Below are 22,045 nucleotides of genomic sequence, written 5' to 3'. Positions count from 1 at the left end.
CGATCTCAGGGTCATGAGATCAAGCCCTGCGTCATCTCCACACTCAGCATGGAGTCTGCTTGAGATCTCTCCCTCTGCCCCTACCTATGCCCTCTCGCTGTCTCTAAAATAAATAAATAAATCTAAAAAAAGAAAGAAAGACAAACACTGTGTAAGGACCTGAGGTGCTCCCCTCTGAAGAAAGAACATGAAGCTTGGCCCCATTATTGTATATACATATTGTGTTTTTCTGAGGCCTCTGTTATCTACTCCCTATTTTTCTTTTTCTTTTTTTTATATGATTCACACACCATAAAAGCCACCCTTTTGAAATGTACAGGTTGGTGACTTTTAGGATATTCACAGGGGTTCTGCAACTATCACCATTATGTAATATCTGGAATATTTCCTCACCCCAAACAGAAACCTCATACTCATTAGCAATCAATCCCCAGTATTCCCTTCCCCCAGCCCTGTGCAACCACTAATCCACTTTCTATCTCTATGGATTTTCCTACTGTGGACATTTCATACAAACAGGATCATATAATATGTGGCCTTTTGCACCTGGCTTCTTTCACTTAGCATCATGATCTCAAGGTGCATGCATACTGCAGCATGTACCTATGCTTCCTGCCTGTTTATGGTTGAGTAATATTCTATTGTCTGGACATACCACATTTGTTCCTCCATTCATCAGCTGATAGACATTCAGGTGATCTCCATGTGTTGGCTATTATGAATGGTGTTGTAAACATTTATGCAGAAGTTTTTGCATGAACATATCTTTTCAATTCTCTTGAATGTATAGTACACTTAGGATTTGAATTGCTAGGTGACACGGTAATTGCTTAATATTTTGAGGAGCTGGGATCCCTGGGTGGCGCAGCATTTTGGCGCCTGCCTTTGGCCCAGGGCATGATCCTGGAGACCCAGGATCGAATCCCACATCGGGCTCCCGGTGCATGGAGCCTGCTTCTCCCTCTGCCTATGTCTCTCTCTCTCTCTCTGTGACTATCATAAATAAATAAATAAAAATTTAAAAAAATATTTTGAGCTGCCAAACCGTTTTCCAAAGGAGCTGCACCATTTTACCTTCCCACCAGCAGGGTATGAGTCTTCCAATTTCTCCACAGCCTTGCCATCTTTCTTATTGTCCCTCATTTTAATTATAGCCATGCTAGTGGATGAAGGAGTATCTCACTGTAATCTTTTTTTAAGATTTTATGTATTTGACAGTGTGAGAGCACAAGCAGAGGGGAGGGGCAGAAGGAGAAGCAGACTCCATGCCCAGCAGGGACCCTGATATGGGGCTCACTCCCAGGACCCTGGGATCATGACCTGAGCTGAAGGCAGACGCTTAACCAACTGAGCCACCCAGGCATCCCGAACATCTTTTTATATTCTTATTGACCATTTGTGTATCTTCTTTGTAGAAAGGTCTATTCAAATCTTTTGCCCATTTTAAATTGGATTGTCATTTTACTGATTAAAAGTTAAAGAACTCTTGGTGCACCTGGCTGGCTCAGTTGGTAGAGCACACAACTCTCAATCTCAGGGCCATGAGTTCAAGCCCCACACAGTGTGGAGCCTAGTTTGAAAAAGGGGGGAGGGGACACCTGGGCGGCTCAGCGGTTAGATTGTCTGCCTTCGACTCCAGGAATGATCCGGAGTCCTGGGATTGAGTCCTCCCGCATCGGGCTCCCTGCATGGAGCCTGCTTCTTCCTCTGCCTGTGTCTCTGCCCCTCTCTCTCTCTCTCTCTCTCTCATGAATAAATAAAATTTTTTAAAAAATAAATAAAAATTTAAAAAATTAAAAGAATAAAAAGAGTTAAAGGTTCTTACTTAGGATACTTAAGATACTAGACCCTTATCAGATACATGATTTATAAATATTTTTCACATACTTTGAGTCGCGTTTTCATTTTCTTGGTGTCTTTTGAAGCACAAAAGCCTTAAATTTTAACTACTTTTCATTTTGTCACCTGTGCTTTAGGTGCCATGTCTAAAAAACCACTGCCTAATCCAAAGTCACAAATATTTACACCTATGTTTTCATCTGAGTCTTATAGTTTTGCTCTTACACTTTGTCTTTGACCCATTTTGAGTTAATTTTCATATGCAGTGAGAGACAGGGGTCCAACTTCATCATACATATATGGATATCCAGTTGTTCTAACACCGTTCATTGAAAAGACTATTCTTTCCTCATTGAATTATGGTGGCACCTTTACTGAAAATCCGTTTTTAAAAACTAAATTCCCATGATTGTTCAATAACTGACTACAATCAGTCAAGCATATGACAAATACGCAACTGAATGTAATTAAGATGTGGTATGTGAAAAGTCCCAGCTATAATCAGCATTTACTTTTACTTTATACAAACTAAGATTACTCTGGCTAGTACACTGGATATATTCACTATCTTGACTGGTGATGGTTCCATGGACGTGTGGGTGTGTGTGCGTGTGTGTGTGTATACACATATATATGTCAAACTTATAAAACTGTATACTTAATTTTTTAAATATTTTTTATTTATTCATTTGCGAGAGAGCACAAGCAGGGGGGAGGGGCACATGGAGGGGCAGAAGCAGGCTCCCCGCTGAGCAGGTTGCCTGATGCAGGGCTCTACCCCAGGACACTGGGATCACAACCTGAGTTGAAGGCAGAAGATCAACCCACTGAGCCACCCAGGCACCCCTAAAATTCTACACTTTAAATATGTGCAGTTTTTTATATGTCAATTATACCTCAAGAAAGCTATTTTTAAAAACACATAAAGGGCAAGAATGTAAATGAAATAACTTTCTTTTCCTCATCATTTTTCACGATCAGTTTCTCTCATTGGTCCTAAGGATATAATACCACCTAGTAATTTAAGAAAACTTACTTAGATATTTCTTTTTAACCTGCTTTGTTCCAAAACACAAGCAAACTATTTAAGATTTTATTTTTACGTAATCTCTACACCCAATGTGGGGCTTGAACTCATAATCAATCCCAAGACCCAGAGTCACATGCTTACTGAGTGAGCCAGGCAGGTGCCCCCAAAACACACACAAACCATTTAAATTTGAGATTTGTATGGCTGAGACCATCTCATTACTATAGGATAAATATTAACAAGAGCTGGAACTGAGTTTTGGCTCTTAAGGAAAGCATTTTTAAATCACCTTCCAATGAGAATTTAGCAACTGTATTTTCCTTTTCTACACAGAATTTAAGCCCCTCAGCTGCACCAACCTGCATTTTGGCAGAGACTTCATCTGCCTGTTCACCTGCATATCCGTAGCATCAAGAATACTGCCAAGCACACAACAGGCCCTCAGTAAGTATGTCAAATGAATGAATAAAATCCCACTTAACCTGTCACCACTTTTTCCTAGGACCATTTTAAACTGAGGCAGGTGGCAGCTCTAGTCTTCCTTCGAATCCAACAATTCCATCTCTAGAGATAGATGCTGTCTATTTTCTTCAAGTTTTATTATATATATATATATATATATATATATATATATATATATATATATCTGGAAAAACAAGGTGATGTGGCTTAGGAATCTCACATCCAGGAAATAAACTAAAATATTCTATCAAAGATTGTGCATCGGATCCCAAACTAGAAGCAATCAGATGAGAACAGATAGGAAAATCACTGCATACCCTCCAGAAGAAACAGTCCATTTATTAAAAATAATCATCATCACGACGAGTCTGCAGTAACAGAGAAAACGAGTGGTGTGAACCAGGAAAAACATCATCATTGCCTGTGATTTACAAACTAAAATTTTATACACATCAACCCGTGAGAATTTATGACGGCTGGCTGTTTGAAGGTGCTTATTCATACTTGAATGCATTAATGAAACTCAATGTAAAACATATCTCTGAAAACATACCTTTTGAAAGGGAATAAACGAATGTGGAAAATTATGTTCGAGTAGTGGAACTGTGGGTATTTCCTCCACTTCCTTTTATTTTCCAATTCTCCCTAAAGTTGTGATTAAACCTGCTCAGTTGAAAGGACAGCCGCACAAACCCCGCCCTAGCTCAGAATGCTTCCTCCCTCCTCCTGTAACTAAGGAGGCATCTGAATTGGACTAGGGATGTGCCCAGGGTCAACTCCAAGAGGGCCACTGTACAGGGCGCGTGACTCCAGCCCTGGGCTCCTAGGGCACCTGACATTTCGGCTCTTCCTCCAGAGGTTGAAGAGGCACAAGTCTGGACCTCCCGAGGGGCTGCTCCTTCTCCAGAGCTGCCCCCGTCCCCCAGTCACGGTACCTCCTAGACCACCTAGGAGTAGCTCACTGGCCCCCCTCCCAGCTCTGCCCCTCGAGGGGTAACTCATTCCCAAGGGAGACGTCACTCTCTCCTCCAGAGCCGGTCACTCCAGGGGGTCGTTCGTTCCCAGAGAGGAGAGCACCCCTTCCTGATAGCCCCAATGCCATTTTGCGGGGGGTCGCTCGTTCTCCCCAGCCCTACTGACCGGGTCACTCGTCCTCAAGGAGGAGCTCGCCCCCTCCCCACGGGTCCCACCCCGCCCGAGACAGAGACGCGGGTACCGGAGAGGGCCGTCTCCCGGCCCCCGCCCGAGGCTCAGCGCCGCCTCCTTCCCGGCGCTCCGGGGCGAGGCGAGGCGCGGCGAGGCGCGGCGCGGCGCGGTGGGCGGCCCTGGGCGGGGCTCCCGGGCGCGTCACCAGCCGCGGGCCGGGCCGGGGCCGGGCGGGCCGGGCGGGCGCAGAGCTCGGAGCCGGGCGGCGCGGCTGCGGCGTGCCATGGCGGGCTGCTGCGCGGCGCTGGCCCCCTTCCTGTTCGAGTACGACACGCCGCGCATCGTGCTCATCCGCAGCCGTAAAGTGGGGCTCATGAACCGGGCCGTGCAGCTGCTCATCCTGGCCTACGTCATCGGGTGAGCGCGGCCTGGCGCGGGCCGCCCGCGGTGCCGGGGTCCGCAGCGTCGCGACGGCCGCCGGGATCTCCGGCTCCGGGTCCGGGCCGTGCACCTGCTGCTTCTGGCCTGGGTCACCGGGCGAGCCCCGCAGGCGGCCTCCAGGCGCGGCCGGGGCGTGGTGGGGCCGGGACCCGCGGCGGGTGACAGACGCCTCGCCGAACCCTGCCGGAGGGCGGGGCGGCGGGCCGGGCTGCGGGCGGGAGACGGCTTTGGTGCTGTGTTTGCAGAGCAGAGCCTGGCTCCACCTTCATCCTCCCCCTTCCTGCCTGTCCCCTCCGCGCTGTCCTTTGGCTGTGGCGGGGCTTGGCCCTAAACGTTTCAGTCTTTGCACTTCACTTCCCATTCTGATGATCGGCGCTTAGGCTTTCCATTTGGTTTCTTTTGGATCTGCGGCTTCCGGTCCTTTCCTTTAAGTACCATGTGATAACCCAGGATGGTGAAGAGGTTACACTCTATGAAGCATTTAAAGTTCACTTCGTTTTGTGCAGTTGTTAGGGTTTTTTTGTATAGGCACTGTCTTTAAGCTTCTTCATTCCCCGTGCTGCCTCCTTATACGTCTGTGTGTCCTGCCACCTTCTGTCCCCTGGCCACGTGCTTAATTTTTAATTGAGTGCACCCGTTAGAATTTAATGAAACTCAGAAGACGTTAACTTACCATCTGGGCCCACTTTCAGGGTCCACCTGGGGTGATACGGTGTCTACAGCTGCTGAGCTGACAGAGGCTATCGGCTCTGGCATTCCTTTTCTTAAAAGACTTAATGCTGGGGACCCCAGCTGCACGTTAGAACCTGTGGGGAGTCTTTTAAAAATACTGATTGGGACACCTAGGTGGACTCAGCATCAGCCTTTGGCTCAGGGCATCATCCCAGGGTCCTGGGATCGAGTCCCACATCAGGCCCCCACAGGGAGCCTGCTTCTCCCTCTGCCTGTGTCTCTGCCTCTCTCTCTGTGTCTCTCATGAATAAATAAATAAAATCTTTTCAAAAAATAATAAATAAAAATACTGATTGCTGACTCCCATCCCCAGACCTTTTGATTTAATTGCTGTGGGGTATGACGGACTCACCAACTGATTCCGATGTGCAGCAAACTTTGGGAACCAATGTCCTAGTGTTTCTTAAACCTATCATGAAAGACACACCTGAGGAATTGTATAAAGACGACAGATCCCTCACCCTGGAATGGGATTTAGAATGTTAACACTGTCCCTGGGAATTCACATGATCAGGCAGGTATGGCTTCTAACAACTATCGGCCTAGCAGCAGTTAAGTTCTGACAGGATTCAGTGGAATGGTTTCCCACATATGGGATGTACATCAGAACCACCTGGCCCACTCCCAGGTTTGAATTTAGTCTGTCTCATTAAGTACCACCACCAACTCCTTGCTCCCCAGTGGTTTTGATGATGCACCCTTAAATTTTAACCCTGCTACTAGTTAGTTGACTAAACTCAAGATTGCTGGATTAGATCGGAAGCATTTAGAATCAAGAGCTCGCTGCTTTTTCCTCTTGGCTTCTGATACTCAGTGGAGGATTAGTTTAACTCTATCTTAAGGTATCTGTAAAGTTCTGGACTACAGAAAGTGTTGACAGCTGCACTATATGATATAGTAGCCACTAGTCACCTGTGGCTATTGAGCTTTTAAAAGGTACCTACTCCAAAACAGGATGTGCTACCACCATAATATACCCACTGGATTTTGAAAGCATAGTACAAAACAACCAAAATAGGGACGCTTGGGTGGCTCAGCAGTTGAGCATCTGCCTTTGGCTCAGGGCATGATCCCAGAGTCCTGGAATCGAGTCCCACATCAGGCTTCCTGCATGGAGCCTGCTTCTTCCTCTGCCTAAATCTCTGCCTCTCTCTCTCTCTCTCTTCTCTCTCTCTCTCTGTCTCTCATAAATAAATAAAATATTTTTTAAAATGGTAAAATATCACATTAATACATCTTACATGGATAGCATGTTAAAATATTTTGGACATATTGGATAACATAAAGTCTATCTTTAAAATTAATTTTACCCGTGTTTCTTTTTACTTTATAACATGGCTACTAGAAAGTACATTACATGTGTGGCTTGTGGTACATTTCTATCGGGCAGCACAGCTTTCTAGAGTTCCTGGTGTGTTTTCTACCTTGATCATGAGGATTTATAAAGCAATAAATGCTTTGGTTTTATCCATTTTCCTATGATCCATCTTCCTATGATCCAACCTGACTCAGGATCTGAACTAAGGGCTTTTTTCTTTCTTTCTCTTTTCTTTAACTCATCTCTTAGCTTCCTGATCCAATTCATCTTAACTAAACATGCATTTCTCAGTTATCTAATTCTGTTATCTGTCATATGATGAGGAAATAGTTAATCACATAGTGATTGCTGTGAAACCATATGTCTCTGCTTTAGCAACTCACTGTACTCTATGATAAAATAATAGTAGCCTTCCTGCCCTAAGCTTCTGTGTATCTGAATAGAATTAAATGAAAGCTTATATTGTAGCTAAATTCCTAGAACCTCTGAAGAAAAAGATTTATGTGGGGAAAAGCCTGTTTCTAGGATGAACAATGAATATGGAGACTGCTTAGACCAGACAAAGCCATAAATAACTAAAACCAGTGATTTTTTTTTTTTTTGAGGTCTCAGCAGCTAGAGCTTTTAAGGAGAGAAGGAAGGTGCTAGCATTTCTTGATTCTAGAAATAACAACAATAGCAGTCGCTGGTAGGTGTTTAATAACAGCTCTGGTGGGAGGGAGTTCTGATTTATAGCATTGGCCAGTTTCCATGGTGTAAATACTCCCATCATGGCCAGTTTCAGCCTACTAATGGCAACACATTGTTCTAAACATTTGACATGCATAACTCATTTAACCTCACAACTATCTTGTGAAATCCTGTTATCTTCTCCATCTTATTGGGGGGGAAAACTGAGGCATAGAGAAGTTAAGCAGCTTGGCCACAGTTATGCCTGGTGAATGGTAGAACTGAGAAATGAACCATGATCACTGGCTTCAGTTTGTGTTCCAGTGTCCTAACCACTATGCACTCATGCCTTTAGGTTTTTAATTATTCAGACTAGTTGCAATGCCCCCAATTCTTCCCAGAGACAACCTGAATTCTTGGAGAAAAGTTGTAGTGTAAAGTATATAGTAGTAGTAGTAGTATAAAGTAGTATGAAGTTTCTTGAAGTGAGATTCTCTTTTCCAAAGGGAATATAGCGTTCAGGGCAAGAGAAGAGGCTTCAGAGGCAAAAGACTTGAGTTCACATCCTGACTTTTTCATTCACTAGCTGTGTGACCTTGGGCAAGTGACTTAACCTCTCTGTGTCTCAGTGTCCTCCTCTGTAAAAATAGATAATAATGATATCTGCCTTCTAAAGTGGTCAGGATTAAATTAGTTAATACGTATATAGAGCTTAGATCAGTACCTAGCATCTGAAAACACTTACATTGTTAACTATTATCATAATTTTTATTATCTCTAGGTGATTCTGCAGGTCATGGTGCATTAAAAATGCTCAACTATCTAATAAAGACACCATTCATTGAATACTTTCTTTGTGCTGATCACTGTGCTAAGTGCTTTACCGGTGTCATCTCATTTATTTCCCACAAACCACCCTGTGGTTTAGGTTATATACCCATTTTGCAGAAGTGGAAATGGAACCCTCCAAAGTTAAGCAGTTTTACAAAGTCAAGTAATTAATGAATGTTATACTGCCTGCTTCTGGTTATCAGAGGCTCGCTAGTATCAATTCAAATTCACCAAATCCTCCTGGCAATTTAAGAGACCTGTTTTATTTTGTAGGTGGGTGTTTGTGTGGGAAAAAGGCTACCAGGAAACAGATTCTGTGGTCAGCTCAGTTACTACCAAAGCCAAAGGCGTGACTGTAACCAACACTTCGATACTTGGATTCCGGGTCTGGGATGTGGCGGATTATGTGGTTCCAGTTCAGGTACGCCTCCCCCCATGGCTTCTGTCTAACACCAGAGCTTCTAATTAGCCCTTTCCCTTTACTGACTTTGCATTCTTGATTAATGATTGGCTAAGTTCTAATATCACCGATACCCAGACTAATTGTCTTAGTCCAAGAAAGCAGTGCAGACAGATCTCTTTCTGCCTTAAGATCTAATAAATAATAGTCAACCAGCTATGTTACTTCAGCTCTAAATCATGGCTGGCTTAAACAGACTACTCAGGCTGTCTCAAGCCCTGAAAGATGGAAAAGCAAATATTTTAAATCCTGGGAAAAATTCAAGTGTAAGTATTGCTCTTCCACATTTTGTATGTGCTTTATTGTTGTAAACCCACAAGGTAAATCTTTTCAGACAGTATAAAAGGTTTATCAACAATTGGAGACCAAAGCCAAACCAGAAGGAAACAGACATACCTGCATAGGATTTCATGCAAAGGAGAAGGGAAGAAAGTGATTGATACAACATCCTAGGATCTGGTCTGTTAATCCACAAATCTCCAAGTTAAATATTGACTCTCTCTAGCCATGGTAATGGCTGTGGTCCACAGCCAGATCCTGACATATCCCTCCATATGGCTTATGTGCTAGGATGACTATGGTGGCTAAATCTCTTTCCACTTAGAGCTCAGTGAGGGCAAGCAAGGACTTCAGAAGCTCTCTCTTTCTTCAAGTGTGCTCATTTTCCCTCTACCTTCTCAAGAGAAGGATTTTGCGTGGTGCCCAGAGAGAAGGCTGAGCTAATGAGCAATGAAGATCAAATTGAACAGGGGATCTGTAGTTTGCTGGAGGTGGGTGGTCCTGTTGGTATGCAGCTGCTTCCTGTGAAGCCATAGCCTCATCCTGGCAACTCAGGCCTTCACACTCTGGCTGTTTACTAGGACCAAGGAAGAGTGTTGGCCCACTTCTTCTGCCCCTCAGTGGAAAGGAACAGGCAGCAGCTCCGCCTTCCAGCTCAGCTCTGGCCTGGGGGCTTCGTGAGCTCCACAGAGCTCTCTCTCCATGAGCTTTCACAATGTCCTCCTGCTTCTCTGCCAATGGAACACAAACATCTGTTTGCACCACTTCTACTTGGCTCATCTCCAGACTGACATTTCCCTAAGCTTAAAACAGAGAAGAACTAGAACACAAAAGTAAATCGTATAAATTGTTCCCGTCTCTCTCAGGAGCCATAGAAGCAGCCTTCTATAACACATGCTGTAACGTGTGAGCAGCATGTTTCTGTGTGGAACACCGGGACCCTGATAGGGGTGCTTGGAGATACTTGGGCATCATGCTACATCCTCATGCCTCCTTTTGTGGTCATTTCCTTGTCTCCCAACATGGCTTGTTCTAGGCCTTTCTTTGGAAGATGCCAGGTATTCCTAGATCTTCCACAACAACCCTGTCAGAGCTAGGTGTAGAGATGTCCACAGATACTTTGATACTTGAGTTACCCTGATCCCCCAGATGGCTCCCAATGCTGACTCCACTCCTCCCAGAAGTACGAAATTCTCAGAGAAAGCTTTTAGCATCTCATTTTAGAATGCCAGTGCTCAGTGAGTGGGAGGTCCAACTAGAATTTTGGGCATCTTTGTCTTTTACTCCTTATGTTGGAAGGCCCTTAGCAACCAACTCTTTAGCCTCATCCCCAGTGAATTACTCTCCAGAAACCATTTCACAGCTTCCTGGGAGGAGAAAACAGAACCTTCTTAAAGGGAGAAGTGTCAGTTACCGACCCTGACTGGGTCTACTCTAGAATGTTTTATTTATTTATTTTAATTTCAGTTAGGAAAGAAGACCAGCCAAATTTGGGACTTTGGTGCCCTTGTGTTTTTGTACCTCTGAGGTAATCCGATTGGCTGAGGATGTTTTGCGCACCTGTTGGCTCTTTTCCTCAACAAGCCAAGCTTTATTAAGGAACTGCCTCAGATTAAAGACACTTTTTTTCCACTGAGGTGAAATTTATATGTCATAATATTAACTATTTCAGATTGAACAATTCTGTGGCATTTAGTACATTCACAATATTATGCAGCTATCACCTCTTTCTGGTTCCAAAACATTTTCATTACCCTAAGAAGAGACTCCTCATCCCACCCTCTTGCCTTACCTCCACCTCCAGGGCAACCACTCTTCTACTTTCTGTCTCTATGGAAATTTCATAACAATAGAATCATGCAACATGTGGCCTTTTGTGTCTGGCTTCTTTGACTTAGAATCATATTTTTGAGGTTCATCCACATTGCAATGTGTCAGGGCTTCATTCCTTTTTATGGCTGGATCATATTCCATTACAGGTATACATATAGGTATAGATAAACACAACCTGTTTATACATATGTCTGTTGATAGACATTTGGGTTGTTCCCAACATTGGGTCACTGTGAATCATGCTGCTATGAACATATGTAAACAATAGACCCCACCTTATCCATGGTTTCAGTTACCCATGGTCAACTGCTGTCCAGAAACAGGTGATCCTCCTCCTGACATATCCTCAGGTCATTTGTAGTCCAGTGCTACATCACAGTGCTCATATCACCCGCCTCCCTTCAACTCATCATAGAGCCATTTTATTGTCACACAAAGAAGGGTGAGTACAGACAATAAGGTATTTTGAGAGAGACTACATTCATGTAACTATTAATTACTATAGTTCTATTTTAGCATCGGTTCTTGTTAATCTTTTACTGTGTCTAATTTATAATTTAACCATGACAGGTATGTACACCTATCAGAAAAGGCATAGTACTTGCAGGGTCAGGGACTATCTGAAGTTTCAGGCATCCCCTGGGGTCTTGGAACGCATCCCCTGCTGATAAGGAGGAACTGTGGTACAAGTATTTATTTGAATCCTGTTTTCAGTTAGGCTATAAACTCTCAGAGAACAAGAGATAAAAAGATGAGTTTTGAAATTGTTTTCTGTGTAGCATATGGGAGAAGTAAAAGGTACTGTCCTATTCAGTGAATGACCGGCATTCTTTGTGGCTTGGCTTGACTCTTCTGAAGGTAACAGGTGGTGCTCTCTCCCCTCTACCCCCACTGCAGGAAGAAAACTCCCTCTTCATCATGACCAACATGATCATTACCTTGAACCAGACCCAGGGCCTCTGTCCTGAGGTAGGCAGCTTCTCAGGGAAGAGCCTTGGGCCTCAGGCCCCTCTTGTCAGCACCTGACAGACCACGTGGAATTTGTTTTCACTCTTTCTATTTTTTCCAGCTTCCAGATAAGACCACTGTGTGTAAATCAGATGCCAACTGTGTTGCTGGCTCTTCAGGCACCCACAGCAATGGTATGAGTATGTGGCTGTGACCCCACAGAAGACACTTAGCCTGGGGAGGGCTGTCCCTGACCAGATGGCCTCCCCTGTGGAGTTTCTCTCAGAGAGAAACCTTCAGCATAAAGAAATGCCCCACAATCCTCAATTTCTTCATGTGACCCTGGGCAAGCCTGATGTTGAGATTCAGGTCCCAGGATCTTCTCCACATTCACCTGTCACCTGTGCCCCAGAAGCCATCCCAGATCTTGCCCTGTGCTGTGACTTAGCATCACCCTAGTTGTGCTGTTGGACTCAGCCAACTATTTTCCTCTAATTTCTGGATACTGTACAAATCCCAGAATTGGAATAGCTCAGGATTGATTGCACAGGATCCACAGGTGCCTCCACTCTCTCTACCTGGCAAAAGTAGAGCATAGGAGACCCCTGTGGACCTGGGTCCCCCTTGCCCCTGCAGGAATTGCAACAGGAAAATGCGTGCTTTTCAATGGGACTGTAAAGACATGCGAGGTGGCAGCCTGGTGCCCAGTGGAGGACGACACACATGTGCCAGAGTGAGTCCTGCCTAAGGGAAGATGGTGGGGATGTTAACCCTGTGTGTTGCCCCTTTGGTGTCTGCATGGAGTCAGGCTTCCCAAGGGGGAACCACAGGTAACCATCAGTGGCAAGGTGGGCCACAGTGTTGGTCACCTGTGATAGAAGTGCAAGTGATTTATTTCTGTGTTTGGACTCTGTCAGTTGAAGTAACTACTGTGCCTTACGAAGGACACACACAGAGCAGAGGCAGTTTATTGTTCAACTAACTACCAAAAGCCCAGCAGAACTAGACCTGGGGCTCCCAGGACAGCTTCAGAGTCTCTACCTTTTGACTCTGCTTTCCCCCTTCCATACTGGCTTCATTTGCGAGACCTGTGGTGTAGTCCCAGGAGGCAGCTCTGGATTTAAATTTCCCCACATCTCCCAGCCCAGTTATCCATAGAGGTTCTAGACCTGTCCATCATCACACCTTCAGCCACATCCCTCAGCCCATCCCTGTAGCTGGGGCATGGGTTTTGCTTATTAGCTCAGGTCTGGATCACATGCCCACCTCCAGAGCCGGGGTGGAGTCAGTCCCACCCAAAGAACACAGCCTGAATGTAGGGCGTGTGGCTTCCAAAGGAAATTGGGGGTTGTGTTACCAGAAAAGAAGGGAATAGATACTGGGCAGGAAAATAATTAATGTCCACTGAAGTGTATTTATTATAAAGTAGAACAGGTTCAAGGTTGCCCTAGAACAGCATCCTTCCCAATAGTAATTTGTTCTGCTTTGACTGGGTAGAGTTAGAGGTAATACTCTTGGGATTGCTTGCAACTCCAGCATTCTTTACCAGAGTTCAGACTGAGACATGGATGAGGCCAGGGGCGCATGGAACCACAGGAACCCCATCCCATGCGAGCTGTAACTGAAAAACAGATGAGAACCTCTGATTTCAGGATTGCTGAGGGAAGAAGCTCAGGCTAGGGAAGAAAATACGAAAAGAAAAAGAATCCTAGCATTTTTGAGCTGGAATGTGTCTTGCAGAGCTCTCCTCCCTAACATCAGTGCCACTGGCCATGGGTTGAGCCTTCGAAATGTGTCTGGATCCAAACAAAATGCTCAGTGTAAAATGCACCCAGAGTCTGAAGACATTGTGTGTGTGGGGAATATATATATTATATATTTATATATGTATATTATATATATAATTATTATTATGTGCTGTTTATCGGGTGAAGTAAGACTTTAGACATATTGGGTTATTGTAGAAAAGTTAATTTCACTTGTTTGTTTTTATTTTTTAAAGATTTTATTTATTTGAGAGAGAGAGTGTGCACAAGCAGGGGAAGGGGCAGAAGGAGAGGGGCTAAGGGATAGGGAGAAGCAGGCTTCCTGCTAAGCGGGGAGCCCAATGTGGAACTCCATCCCACGACCCTGGGATCATGACCTGAGCTGAAGGCAGATGCTCAAACACTGAGCCACCAGATGCCCCTTTTTATTTTGTAATGTGACTACTAGGAACTTGGAATTACAAGGTGGTTTATATTTGTATCTCCATACATTTTCACTAGATAGCACAGTTGTGTATTTAATCCAGTGAAGGTGATTTTTTTTCCTAAAGATTTATTTATTTACTTTAGAAAGAGAGCACAGTGGGGAGGGGCAGAGGGAGAGGAAGAGCGAGTCCCAAGCAGACTCTGTGCTGAGCACAGAACCAGACACGGAGCTCAATCTCACAATCCTGAGATCATGACCTGAGCTGATATCAAGAGTTAGATGCTCAACAAACTGTGCCAACCAAGCACTCCCAGTGGAAGATGATTTTTAAGTGTACCGTGATTCATAAAATAATATGAGTCACATGGAAAGACATTCCCATGTTCATTCATGTTCAGCTTCTGAGCTTACTTCTATCAAGGAGGAAATCCTGGTTTGGGGTATCTTTTGTCACTTGCTGATTTCCATTTCTCACAAGGAATAATCCCCAGATTCAGCATCTTGGGCAAACTAATATTAACTACAACATTTAGTAGTAATGTTGTTTTGATTTTATTATATTTATTTGAACAGTGACCTCTGACTTGGGGCCAATGATCTCTTGTTTGCCATTTCCATCTCTCAGGATGAAAAGTTTTATTTCAAGATGAATGCCAGGGCACCTGGGTGCCTCAGTAGGTTAAGCGGCTGCCTTCAGCTCAGGTCATGATCCAGGACTTGTCCTGGGATCGAGCCCCACCTGGGGCTCCCTGCTTAGCAGGGAGTCTGCTTCTCCTTCTGCTTGTGCTCTCTCCCTCTCTCTCTCTCTCTCTCTCTCTCTTGATGAATGCCAATATAAAAAGTGAGTTGATCCTAAAAGCAGAGTTGATTCTAAAAGTGGAAACCCATATGTCCATCAACAGAGAAGGAGATAAACAGATTACAGTTCATCCATCTGAGGGAATATGACTCAGGCATAAAGAGTAGATGAGACATAGGCTGAGCGAGAAGTGGGCTCCCTCTGGGGAGCCCGATGTGAGACTCAATTCCAGGATCCTGAGATCATGACCTGAGCTGAAGGCAGACACTCAACCACTGAGCCACCCAGTTGTCCCTCACCTCAATTATTTTTTTTAAAGATTTTATCTATTTATTCATGAGAGACACACACAGAGAGAGGCAGAGACACAGGCAGAGGGAGAAGCAGGCTCCATGCAGGGAGCCTGATGCGGAACTTGATCCGGAGACTCCAGGATCACACCCTGGACCGGAGGCAGGCGCTAAACTGCTGAGCCACCCAGAGATCCCCCCACCTCAATTATTTTAAAACAGTGAGTCAATCTTTAAAGTATTGCAGATGAGGGGTGGCTGGCTTGCTCAGTGGGTAGAGCATGTGACTCTTGATTTTAGGATTAGGAGTTTGAGCCCCCACACTGGGTGTAGAGATTACTTAAAAATAAAATCTTTTTTTTTTTTTAAAAAGTATTGCATATGAGATGAACAGATGTGGAGGGAAAGTTCAGAAATCCCTGATACAATGCATCCCTCTTGATCCAGAGATGAGGGAGTTTGAAGCCCTGGGGAAAGTGCCTTGGTCAAGGCCTTCCTTGTCATCAGCAGTGACAGATTCGGCTCTCTTTGCTGTGTCTCAGGGTTGAGTAGACTATTGATACAGTTTATAAACTCAAAGATTCCACCTGGATCAGGGGAACACACTCAAAGGAGCTTGCCTACAGCACTGGATTCTCCTGTAGAAACCCATCAAAGATGTGGTGTCCCCTTGGAGACAGATTCAACTTGTACTGTCAGCCAGGAGCTGACGTGGCACTTGAGAGCCGAGGCCCTGTGCCAGCAGACACGTGACTTCTATGTACTTTTGAGATGAGGTCAGGATTTACCTTCTCAGTGAATTTACCTTTGCTTTACTTGTAAAACCAGATCTGTAGAGCATTCCCAGGGAGAATGGAGAATGCCTTAGGGAAGCGAGCTCTGAAACCCCACAGCTACAGGCTGAATAGTTTCCCAGGAAGCCTCTAGGCATCACCCTCCTTAACTATTCCTCAAGCTCTTAAATTCCCCCTGCCTTCTGCAAGAGGCAAGAGAGGAAGAAATGGAAAGGCTTGGTTTAGTCTCTGCTGATCTAGTGTTTATGCAGAGGACAGTAAAAAATGCTTGAGGTGTTTCACTTTTTTTCTTGACAAAATGACATTGTAAGGCACATGTGCATATGCTTCTTAAAAATATTACATAAGGGGATCCCTGGGTGGCGCAGCGGTTTGGCGCCTGCCTTTGGCCCAGGGCGCGATCCTGGAGACCCGGGATCGAATCCCACATCGGGCTCCTGGTGCATGGAGCCTGCTTCTCCCTCTGCCTGTGTCTCTGCGCCTCTCTCTCTCTCTCTGTGACTATCATAAATAAATAAAAATTTAAAAAAAATTTTAAAAAATATTACGTAAGAATGGGAGTATATGTATATTTGTACTTCTATTAACAATATGCTATGATTTTTTTTTCAGACCTGCTTTTCTAAAGGCTGCAGAAAACTTCACTCTTTTGGTTAAGAACAACATCTGGTATCCCAAATTTAATTTCAGCAAGTAAGTGGTGGCCAGCCATGTGAGTTCACAGAGTTTTAGAGTAACTTCTGACTCTACTTGGAGGTTTTCTTCGTTTCATTTCTGCTTCTTCCTGACTTTAGGAGGAATATTCTTCCGAACATCACTACAACCTACCTCAAATCGTGCATTTATGATGCTGTAACAGATCCCTTCTGCCCCATATTCCGTCTTGGCAAAATAGTGGAGAGCGCAGGGCACAGCTTCCAAGACATGGCCATCGAGGTAGACACAGGCCCCTGGATTTTCTGACAGTCTTCAACACCTCTCATTCTAGAATGGGCCTTGAGGAAACCTTGCTCTGTCTCTGCTCACACCCCACAGGGAGGCATCATGGGCATTCAGATCAACTGGAACTGCAACCTGGACAGAACCTCCTCCCTCTGCCTGCCCAGGTACTCCTTCCGCCGCCTGGACACCCGGGATGTGGACCACAATGTGTCCCCTGGTTACAATTTCAGGTAGGTGTGAGCTTAGGTCCCAGTTCTCTTGGGGGGGGGGGGGTGACGGCAGCTGGATCACTCCCTGGTCCCCATCCACGATGGTCCATACCCATCAAGACCAGCACTCATTCGGTCCCCCAAGGACAGGTGGGAAGGCTGTATGCCAGGGAGAGTGTTCAAGCAGAGCCTTGTGCTGGCAGTATCCTGGCCCCTAAGAGCCCCCTGTGCCCCTCCTTATCTCAGAAATCATGTTGAGATAATATGCAGAGCAGCCAAGAGAGGCTGGCTACTTGAGCTTCCCAGGGCCAACCTCAGGTAGGACTGGCTCACTGATTCTGAAGAGTGGGTGAGGAATTAATTTCTCAAAGACCGAGCCTGCCCTGGAATCTCCAGGGTACTGGGGATACAGGTTTAAGCCTCAGGAAAGGCCTTCACTGCTATTTCCCTGCTCAGAGTACCATATATTAGTGTTCTGGGGCTGCCTTAACAAATTACCACAAAGTGGGTGGCTTGAAACAACAGGAAGGTACTCTCTCTCACAGATCTGGAGGCCAGAGGCCCAAAATCAAGGTGTCCACAAGGCCAGCCACCTTCTTTGCCTCCTCCGGTTCTGGCGGCTCCTTGCAATGTTCGGTGTTCCTTGCCTTATACACCCATAACTCCTGTCTCTGCCACTGTTGTCACATGGCCTTCTTCCCTCTGCGCAGCTCTGTGTGTCCTCTCCTCATAGGGACACCAGCCATATTGAATCAGAATCCAAGCTAATCCAATATGAGCTCACCTTAACTCACTCCATCCACAAAGACCTGATTTCCCTACTTCCACTTCACATTCACAGGTTTCAGGTGGACACAAATCTTGGGTGATGGTGTTCAGCCTGGTATAGCTAGTAATTTGATGGAGGGGCCAAGGGGCCAAGGCCAGGTTTGCCACTTCCATGAGGTGGCAAAACCTGTAGCCATGTACATTTTCATGTGCCCTCTGTGGCCTCTTTTGCACATTTTACCACTCTTAAACAAAGCAGCCCTTCCAGGGGCCACCTGAGTAGGTCTGAGGCGCTTTTGTGTTGCCCTTGTCTCCCTCTAGTGGTGACATGTACAATCAAAGACACAAGGGATCATAAGACTGTCCAGAAATGCAGTCTGCTATCATTTTGACCCATCTGGCTCACTGATACTAGGAGAGATATTTGAATTTTCCTAGGAAAGGAATTAGATGTGTGTTGCTCTCTCTCTACTGTTACAGTTTAGAAACTATTGAGGAAAACCTCAAGCGTGGGTCAGAACTTCAGGACAGAGAGAAGCTGATGGGGGCCCTCACCAGAAGGGCACCCATGCATCTGACCTCCGCTATCATCAGGCCCCACCTGAATTCCCCAGGCCCGACCAGGATGTGGAGGCTCTGGGCCAGACCGTTGCAGGCCAAGAGTTTAGGCTTCTCTGAACCAGTGTCCTATTTAACACGGGCAGCAAATGGTTTCATGGTTCAACAGTGCTCACCACCATCACCACTCCCCCTTGTGGGGTTTTTTCAATGGCTTTATTGAGATATAGGTCACATACCACATAGTTCATCCACTTAAAGTAAGGGATTAGATCGTTTTTAGCCATGAAGCTGTAGGACTATCACAATTGTAGAACATTTCATCACCTCAGTGAGAAACCGCATACCCTTCAGCCATCCCCGGTATCCTCCCGTCAACCTCTGTCCCTGCCAACCACTGTCTACTTCCTGTCTCTCTGGACCTGCATATAAATGGAGCCACACGGTGTGTGACTTGCTCCTTTCACTCTGTATCATGTTGTTTTGGTTTTTTTTTTTTTTTAGGTTCATCCATGTTGTAGCATTTATCATTACTTTATCTCTCTTTACAGCCAAATTGTGTTCCATTATATGGATATGCCACATTTTATTCATTTATCCATTGATGGGTCAATGGGTCTTTTAAAAGAAAGTCCAGTGCTGAGTCTGTGAGTTCTGTGGAGTTTCATGGCCGGCTCCATGCCCCTGCCCACAGGCAGTCCTGGAGTTTGCTGCTGCCTGGCCACATTCTGTTAGTAGCCAGGATCTCCTTCAGACAGGTAGGCGACTCAGCTCTGATATGGAGGATATTCAGCGTGAGAGGTTCTGGCTCAGCCATAGGAGGCAACAGTGATGTTAAAAAAGTTTTTCTGGCATCCTCCTGCCAACAGCCCAGTTATCACACTGTGTGACCCACAATGGCCGGGGGTTGCCCCAGATGCTCAGGTATCATCTGTCCAGCGGGTAGTGCTGGCTCCAGAGGGCCTCCGGGAGTTTTGCTCTAATGTCCCCCACCCGAGACCCAGAGGGTGGATCCAGCCACCTGTCTGTCTCTGCCCTGTGCCTTCTGCCTTTAACCCATCCTCCTTTCTTTTTTTTTTTTTTTTTCCATCCTCCTTTCCCTAGGTTTGCCAAGTACTACAGTGACCTGACTGGTGCTGAGCGCCGCACGCTCATCAAGGCCTACGGCATCCGCTTCGACATCATAGTGTTCGGAAAGGTAGCCTGGCCTCCTGCTCCTGTCAGGGCTCTGGTCCAAACCTAGGCTTCTGGGTTGGCCAGGGACGAGGGGCCCCCTCCCTCACCTTTTACCTGCTTATGTCCTCTATTGCAACTTTTTCTTTTTCTCCTGTCATTTGTAGGCTGGGAAATTTGACATCATCCCCACCATGATCAACATCGGCTCTGGTTTGGCGCTCTTAGGGGTGGTGAGTGACTTAGCCTGCTCCTTCACCCCCGGGGCCTGGAGCCCTCCTCAGCAGTAGTTAGCACAGCAAGATGAGCCCCTCCACTGGCATCCGGGTTCTTCCCCTTGTCCCTAAACTCTTTTCTAGAATTGACCCTCCAGGCTTGTTGCCCTTGCTGCCACCTCACCTCACCTTCCCTTCTCCAACACCACAGCTCTCTGGGCCTTGCCTTCTCCTGAGAGGTGAAGCCTTTCCTTTCTTTATTTTTTATTTATTTATTTATTTATTTGAAGCCTTTCCTTTCTTTGAAAGATTCCAGGCTTTTTGGGAAGGGGCATGCATAGAATAATAAACTAAAGCATCTTGGCTCATTCTTTCTTGCCCTGTGTCACACTCAGGCAACAGTGCTATGTGACATCATTGTCCTCTACTGCATGAAGAAAAGATACTACTACCGGGAGAAGAAATATAAGTATGTGGAGGATTATGAGCAGGTAGGCCACCTCCTGAACTCTAGAAGGCAGGAAGGCCCAAACACCTGCCTCCTCCACCTTTTTTGTACCAGTGGTGAGCACCCTGAGTACTGGGCCAACTAGGGGAGGCCCGAGCACAAAGGTGGTGCTATTTGGGCCTGTGGTCAGCCCAGGCGGCTGCACACCACTCATTCTCTGCTCCACTTCTAGACCGTCACTCTTTAAAATCTAACCTCATTTTAATTAGTGACATCTCAGGTTAGTTATGATAATGAATATTATGACAAAACCCCACACTACTTGAACTTGCCTCGCATAGCAAGAGGGGTTGGGTCCCACGCTTTGAGACCCCCTGCACTAGGACTAACCTGTATATGTTCAGTTGTGAAGAACTGCCCAAAAGTCCTGGCTCACACCTGCCCTGAATGGTCCAGGCTTACCTGTGGGCAGCACATGGTGGGTACACATTTATCCATAAGCATATCAGTCAATGATAAGCATATCGTCCTTTGCAGGGTCTTGGTGGAGAGATGGACCAGTGATGCTTACTCCATACCTGGGCTCCCCACAGTCCTCATCAGAGCACAGCACGGAGAAAAGGCTGCTATGTCACCTCAGGGAAGGTTCCAGAGTCTGAGTCCATCTCCATTGCACAAGGACATCATGGTCACCCAGCTGTTTTGTGTGTAGGATGTGCAGAGTAAACCACCCTGCACAGTGGGTTGCCTCAACTTGGGGATGTTCAGGTGACCTCTGGCCCAAGGGCAGTGGTGAGTGCTACTGCCACTGCAGGGGCTGGGGCCTCACCTAGGGCCAGCCTTCCTCAGGGGCTCCCAGCTCCAGCTCCCTGCAAGACAGGCCCAGCTGTGGTCAGGCAGCCTTGTTCAAGCACTTTACAAGGGAAGGAAGGACAGCTAGGTGTGGTCACTAGACCTTGAGCACACCTGGGCTGCTGCTTCCCTCCCCCATCCATGCTGTCACAAGACAGAGTCTGTATATCCTCTGAAAGAAGAGGCATATTGATGTGGTCGAGGACCAAACATTAAAATGATTTTCTCAATCTCTGCCTGGTTTCATAGCATGTAACTAGAATTTTCCTCCCTTCTCTTTTACTTCAACCCGTAAACCCATCTGTTGTCCCAGTTCACGGTGTTCAGAAAAAAACTTCTTGAGTCTGTCTTTGGAGCTTAGGTGTTTTTCCCCTGACTTGACCTTCTCTTGAAGGCCTTAAGAATTTTGATCTTTCTGAGGTTGTTGTGTTCCTACAGAATTTGCAAGATTTTGTACCGTGGTGACTACTTGTCTTACCCGCACATGCGGTTTTTTTGGTTTTTGTTTTTGTTTTTGTTTTTTTTTTACCTATAATTGTGACACTACACTATGGAGGACACAATTTTAGGTAACAAGAACATGGCTTATCCTCCCCCCCCTCCCCACTTGCTTTCCAGAAGTCTCCAGCTACAAGCAGCACCACCTACACCTACTTTGAAATGTTAATAAAGTTATTTCTAGCTATGCCTTCACACCGACTTAATTCTGCAACAAGTCTTCAGGAGCTGCTTGTCTCCCCCCTCCCCCCCATATCACGAATTCATTTCCAAGTACTAAAGGGAACGTTTATTTTAGAAGTGCCTGCTTCTGCTGGA

General features: G+C 45.8%; 1 protein-coding gene and 1 long non-coding RNA gene across 4 annotated transcripts; one reads left to right on the top strand and one right to left on the bottom strand.

Moving 5' to 3' along the window:
• Positions 1-4,706: 4,706 nt before the first annotated feature.
• P2RX4 (purinergic receptor P2X 4) lies at positions 4,707-21,459 on the top strand. Of its 2 annotated transcripts, XM_025473878.3 has the most exons (12): positions 4,707-4,894; positions 8,742-8,889; positions 11,938-12,009; positions 12,110-12,182; positions 12,625-12,721; positions 16,677-16,757; positions 16,859-17,000; positions 17,100-17,236; positions 19,646-19,739; positions 19,882-19,947; positions 20,325-20,420; positions 20,915-21,459. In XM_025473878.3, the coding sequence occupies exons 1-12, from the start codon at positions 4,761-4,763 to the stop codon at positions 20,939-20,941; spliced, it is 1,167 nt and encodes a 388-aa protein (XP_025329663.1). In that variant the 5' UTR covers positions 4,707-4,760; the 3' UTR covers positions 20,942-21,459. The 2 variants fall into 2 exon arrangements, with proteins under 2 accessions (XP_025329663.1, XP_025329664.1); XM_025473879.3 differs by lacking the exon at positions 11,938-12,009.
• LOC125753726 (uncharacterized) lies at positions 8,947-11,941 on the bottom strand. 2 transcript variants are annotated; one of them, XR_007406183.1, is made up of 2 exons: positions 11,000-11,941; positions 8,947-9,938 (listed from the first exon to the last, which is right to left on the bottom strand). It is a non-coding gene; the product is annotated as an uncharacterized LOC125753726 (long non-coding RNA). The 2 variants fall into 2 exon arrangements; XR_007406182.1 differs by having other exon boundaries at positions 11,316-11,941.
• Positions 21,460-22,045: the final 586 nt, after the last annotated feature.

Source organism: Canis lupus, chromosome 26 (assembly GCF_003254725.2).
Source record: "Canis lupus dingo isolate Sandy chromosome 26, ASM325472v2, whole genome shotgun sequence".
NCBI classification, from domain to species: domain Eukaryota; kingdom Metazoa; phylum Chordata; class Mammalia; order Carnivora; family Canidae; genus Canis; species Canis lupus.
Note: the sequence above shows the minus strand (reverse complement) of the source record. Positions and strands in the feature narration are given on the sequence as shown.